The 5,741-nt window shown below is 50.2% G+C and overlaps 1 protein-coding gene across 1 annotated transcript; it reads left to right on the forward strand.

Moving 5' to 3' along the window:
- Positions 1–432: 432 nt before the first annotated feature.
- MNX1 (motor neuron and pancreas homeobox 1) lies at positions 433–5,507 on the forward strand. Its single transcript, XM_043968790.1, has 3 exons — positions 433–1,093; positions 4,270–4,430; positions 5,154–5,507. Exons 1-3 carry the CDS (start codon positions 433–435, stop codon positions 5,505–5,507), a joined length of 1,176 nt encoding a protein of 391 aa, XP_043824725.1.
- Positions 5,508–5,741: the final 234 nt, after the last annotated feature.

The following is a 5,741-nucleotide window of genomic DNA, read 5'->3' on the forward strand; positions in this document are numbered from 1 at the left end:
TTCCTGGGCTGCCAATAAGCGACCGAGCTGAGCCTACAAGTGGGAAGAGTTGGGAGCCTGGGTTCTTACTATCGCGGGAGCGACATTTTGCGGTGGTTACTTCAGGGGGCTGAGTGAAAAGACTCTTGGCTCTCTTGCTCAGACCAGGTGCAGAAGAATTTGTGTCCTCCGGGGCTGTGCGAGTTGTGTGTCTGGGCGTGCGGAGTCCTGGGGTGGGAGGGAGGGAGGGGTGTCCTAGACGATGGTCACTCTGGTCTGATTTTCCAATAGCTTATTTTCTTATTAGAAAAATCAAGAGATTTCCACCATCATCCTAAGAATAAGGCTATTCCAGCGCCGCCTCCACCACTTAAAAAAAAAAGCAAAACAAAACAAAGAAAAAACCCCAAACGATTCGAAAGATTAAATAATCTATATATCCAAAAAGAACTGATGGAAAAATCCAAAAATTTCCGGATCGATGCTCTCTTAGCAGTCGACCCCCCGAAAGCTGCCTCGGCTCAGACTTCTCCGCTGGCTCTGGTCACGTCTCTCTCTGCCTCGGCGGCCACATCTGGCAACAGCAGCAGCAGCGGGGGGAGCAGCAGCGGCGGCGGCGGCGGCAGCAGTAGCAGCAGCAGCAGCTGCAGCCCCCCTTCCTCGGAGCACCATACTGGCGGCTCGGACTGCCTGAGGACAGAGAGCCCGTCACCGCCTCGGATCCTCGCAGCCCACTGCGGGCTGGTACCTAAGCCAGGTTTCCTGAGCAGCGGCAGCGGCTCCGCTGGCCATCACCACCACCACCCTGGTGCGGCTGCTGCCGCGGCCGCCGCGGCCGCAGCCGGAGGGATGGCCCTGGGGTTGCACCCAGCGCAGGGTGGAGCGGGGATCCCCACCCAAGCGGCTCTCTATGGTCATCCCATGTACAGCTACTCGGCGGCGGCGCTGGCCGGCCAGCACCCGGCTCTGTCTTACTCCTACTCCCAGGTGCAAGGAGCCCACCCCACCCACCCTGCAGACCCCATCAAACTCAGCGCTGGCACCTTCCAGCTAGACCAGTGGCTCAGGGCGTCCACTGCGGGCATGATCTTGCCCAAAATGCCCGATTTTAACTGTGAGTATCCGAGAGTGAACGGGACAATGGAGCAGGCCGGGTAGGGAGAGGGAGGACTAGAGATGGGGAAGCAGGTGGAAAGGAAAAACCAGAGCGTGGGGGGAGGGAAGAAATTGAGGTCTGACTCTGGGCGTATTTACCCACCTCCTTCTTTACGCGAGTCCAGAGATACAGAGAATGAAAGTATCTGGGATTCGTGGGGCCTATGATAATTCGTACCCAGGTTATGGACACTCAGCGAGTATTCTAAAAGAAATTATTAAAATGGCAACCCAGTAATCCTTTTTCTTCTTGTTGGCTGGTTGGTATTTTTCATTGTACGAGGAATGGGGAAGCAACCCGAAATACGTTAAGAATTATACCCGGCTGTATGGACTGGTATCCATTAATAAGAATGTTTCCTTGGGAAAGTGGGCCAGCATAGTGAATGCAGGTTCTTATGGAGGAAGCCCCTCTGCGGTAGGATCCCAGGCCCTGAAGGTCCTTCAGGGCCCACACGTTTTCAAGTGCTGCAGAGACCTGTAGCTTTGGACTAATTCTGTCTAGTTCTCAGGTGCTTTGGAGGGCAGAGGTATAGTTTGGAGGGGAGCAAGAAGTACTTTCGTCTGACTGGGCAGAAATAATTTTTCGAGTGGAGAGACCATACTTTCCCTGCCTCACCGAGATCCTCCTATATGGAAACATTTTGGGTATCCTATACCAGCTGCGAGTGGGAGATCACTGGTCAGAGAACCGACCAGAGTTAAAGACCTTGCGGCAATGATGAAGGTCCCAGTCCTAGATTCCAAGCAGCTCGAACCTCGGGGCGCCAGGTGCCGGTGTCTACCCCTTCCAGGCCGAGGACCTAGACAGGACGGATTTTTAAATCGCCCTGCAGATCCCTAGCTCGGATGCTAGTTTTCTGGTGCAGATGGCAAAGCCTTCAATCCACTAGGGTGTAGGTTTACTTAGTCCCCTGCCAGAAGGATAGGAAGGTGTATACGCATTTATTTTTTTTTCCTGCGGCCGTACGCCTAAACAAAAAGGACCCATTGTTTTCGTCTGAATGGGTTTGTTTAGACTAGGGAGATGCAGACCTGAGGAAAAGAGAAAAAAAAACTGGAAAAGAAAAACGTGCCAAAATTCTGCCTCCTTTTCAGGGAAGCTTGATTGTAACTGAACTGAGAAGGGTAGTGATAATGGAGACTGGGAAAAAATCACAGGACAGTGAGAAAATCTCAACTGGGTTACTATTTGTTCACCGGACACTAGTCCCTTTTCCCCTTGGCCCTTTTAACAGGTTGGCTCCAAATGAGGTAATAAAACCGCTTTCTCTCTGTTACCACTTTTCCCTGCATAATTCGAAGATTTTTATTCTTTTGAGGTGGCGGCTTTTTTTGTTGTTTCCAAAAGCAAAAAAAGAGACGGTGAACTCTTAAGAATGGGAGCGAGCAGTTAAGTTGGGGGCAGAAACCTTCAGATATCTCCGAGTTTTGTCCAAATTCTTGACCCAACACCTTTTTTATTCATACGCCATTAAAAAAAGAAAAAAACACCCACCATGCAGCCCTTTCCCCCCACATACGTTTCCCATTTATACCTGCGTTTTCCTCCGTTGGAGATACTCAATCATTGTGGTTGGGGTGGTGGTGGTCGGGGTGAGGATTGATATCTTTCTTACGGAGCCATTGAGGTCAGAAACTTTCGACCCTTAGGGAGACCTGGAATTTACATTAAAATCCATATAATGAGAAGTTAAAACCACTAACCAGGTAGTTTCTTCCTCAATTGGTTAGGATAGGAGTAACTCCCTCAGACCTGTCTGGAAGTTTTTCTTTCCAGCATGGATTCTCCAATACTCCTTTCCTTCCTGCACTCCCATCCTTGATCCCTAATGATCTAAATTAAATTAATTTTAAAAGCAAAAGCGCCCTCCCATTTTATGGTCAGAAAACACAATTCAAATACAATCATGAAAAACTAGTGAAGGGGTTGAAACTGATTCTAAGAGTCACCTCCTTCTTTGGCTGTTAGAAACTTGTTTCGTTTACTTAAGTAGCCTTTCTCATCCTCCCCCCCCCCCCCACCTCCACTCCATTGCAATTTCTCAAGTGGTCCCCTCGGAGCCTCCATTTTAATTAAAGTTCTAATGTATTGTCAAGTTGGGAATTCGGAGCCTTGTGTAACTAAAGCGGGGGGCGTGGACCTTTTTAAATAAAGCAAATTGTCGCTCCCAAGGGAGACTGAGCTCATCCCACCCCTATCCCCAGTCCTTTTTCTTTTCTTTCCTTTCTTTTACCCCCCTTTCTTTTATTGTCTACCACTTGTCGGGCTCCTGGGAAATCAAGGGGAGTCTCATTTTGAGGTCATAAAATTCCCTGTGATGTAACCGTGCGAAATTATGTAAATAAAACCGCTGTTTCAAATAGCCAGTTAAGCCCTGTCAGCACAGACAGGTTGGGTCTTTAATTTGCGTAATGAGAGTTCAACAGAAAAGGCTTCCCCGCCCCCACCTCTTCCCTTCCCGGCCCCATACACCCCTTTAATACTCAAAGAGGGGGGAAAGTGGATTTTATTTTCACGGGGGGAAAGACCGAGAATGCAACTCGGTAGTTTAGAGCTTTAGGAAGGAGGCAGATTTGTGTCTCACAATTGGCTGAGTTTTCCACCCTCCTGATTTTTGCCCGATGGGATAAGAAAGGATGTATATGTGTGTCCATGAGTGATGTGATGGAGAATCAGGGAGTGAATCGTTTCTGGCTCTTCTCAGAGTATTCTTCTCTCAGAGCCACCTGCAAGATGTCAGAGGTCCCAGGCACAGAGAAATATGACAAGATTTTGCACAATTTAAAAAAACAACCCTGGTTTCTTTTCTTTTCTTTTCTTCCTTTTTAAAAGTCTCAGCCTTGAATCTCGATGGCTGCGAGCTGCTAGCTGCTAGCAGGAAATAGCTTCAGGTCCTTGGAGAATGCTAAGGAGTGAGAGCAAGGAATGGAAACAAACATAGGAGAAGAGCTAGTCAGCCTTGTGGTCTGAGCCTGAAACCTCCATAGGAAGACATGGACTTAACTGAATGTTTATAGCTTTGAGCGTTTATTGGTTTGGGGAAAGAAAGGAATCCAGTTCCTCTGAGACCCCTTATCACTTCCTTCTTCTATTGATTCTTCCCTTGCCCCTCCCTACCTTGTTCTTTGTAGCCCAGGCACAGTCTAACCTTCTGGGGAAATGCCGGCGGCCCCGCACTGCCTTCACTAGCCAGCAGCTGCTGGAACTGGAACACCAATTCAAGCTTAACAAATACCTATCCCGCCCCAAGCGCTTCGAGGTGGCCACGTCGCTGATGCTCACCGAGACCCAGGTAGCCACTTCGGATTTCCTACCTTGCCGCAGAGGTCCTCGGGTCCCCTCCCCTCTCTCCCCCCATTGCAGGTATCCCTAGCATGCTGAAAAGTCCTCCTTTTGCCAGGAAATACCCAGGTTTAGAGAGAAGGCACTTCCTTTCAGGCTGTCACCCTGAACGCCAGGCACACTCATCCCATCATATCTATCTCTGTTCCTCTCCCACTCCCTTGAGGAAGACAGAGGAGTTTGGAGGTCACTTTTTCCTAAACTATTTAGTCACCTGGCCTCTCTCTAAATGTACTGCCCTAGAATTTGCTTTCTTCTCTGGGACAGGTGGGAGTGAAGAAAAGGAGGAAGCTTTCAAGACTTGAGAGAGATGTTCTAACAAAACAGCTAATGGTTGGGGGGTGGGGGAGGGGAAAGATAATGCAGGGAAAGGGAAAAGTTGAGGACCAAAGTCGCCACAAGGCAGGCAGGTGGTAGGTATAAGGAAGGTAGTTTGTCCAGGGTCAAGTTTTCAGGGAAATGAGGTGGTGAGGTGAAGGAAAGAGATGACGTGGATCTGCTTCTAGCTATTAGCAAGGGACCCCGAGGCCACCGATTTTCTGTGGGTAAGAAAGTTAAGACCACAACCACAAATCCTAAATTGCCTGGGAAGGAAGCTTTCCAAGAAAGGAAGGGATAAGATGAGCCCAAAACAGTCCTGCTAACCTCGGGGCCTTCTGTTTCTATACTTCAGGTGAAAATATGGTTCCAGAACCGGAGGATGAAATGGAAACGGAGCAAAAAGGCCAAGGAACAGGCGGCGCAGGAGGCCGAGAAGCAGAAGGGAGGGGCGGGGAAAGGTGGTGGGGGGGAGGAAAAGGGAGACGAGGATCTGCTGCTTTCCTCAGACAAGAATAGCAGCCGCCGCCTGCGGGACTTGAGGGACAGTGACCCAGAGGAGGACGACGACGAGGAGGAGGACGACGAGGAGGAAGGGCATTTCTCCTACAAGAACAATAATGCGGCCCATTCCTCCGATTGCTCGTCTGAGGACGACTCTCGGCACACAAGACCCGCGGGACCCGGGCATCAGCCCCCGCCCCAGTGAAGAGCCCACGAAGCCCGCTGGGCCGGGGAAGCAGGGGGTGGGGGTGACCCCGCCCTCCCAACTCCCCTATCCAACAGAGCGTCCTCCATGCTCAGTTGGACCTGGTCACATCCAGGACTTGGGAAGCTGACACAGCTCTTTGAATTCAGCAACCTGCAACCCCCGATTTCTCTGCCCACAAAAGGACAAGAGAGCGGGGGAAAGAGGATCATTCTTTCCTTGACTGCCTCATCC

Source organism: Dromiciops gliroides, chromosome 5, assembly GCF_019393635.1.
Source record: "Dromiciops gliroides isolate mDroGli1 chromosome 5, mDroGli1.pri, whole genome shotgun sequence".
NCBI lineage: Eukaryota > Metazoa > Chordata > Mammalia > Microbiotheria > Microbiotheriidae > Dromiciops > Dromiciops gliroides.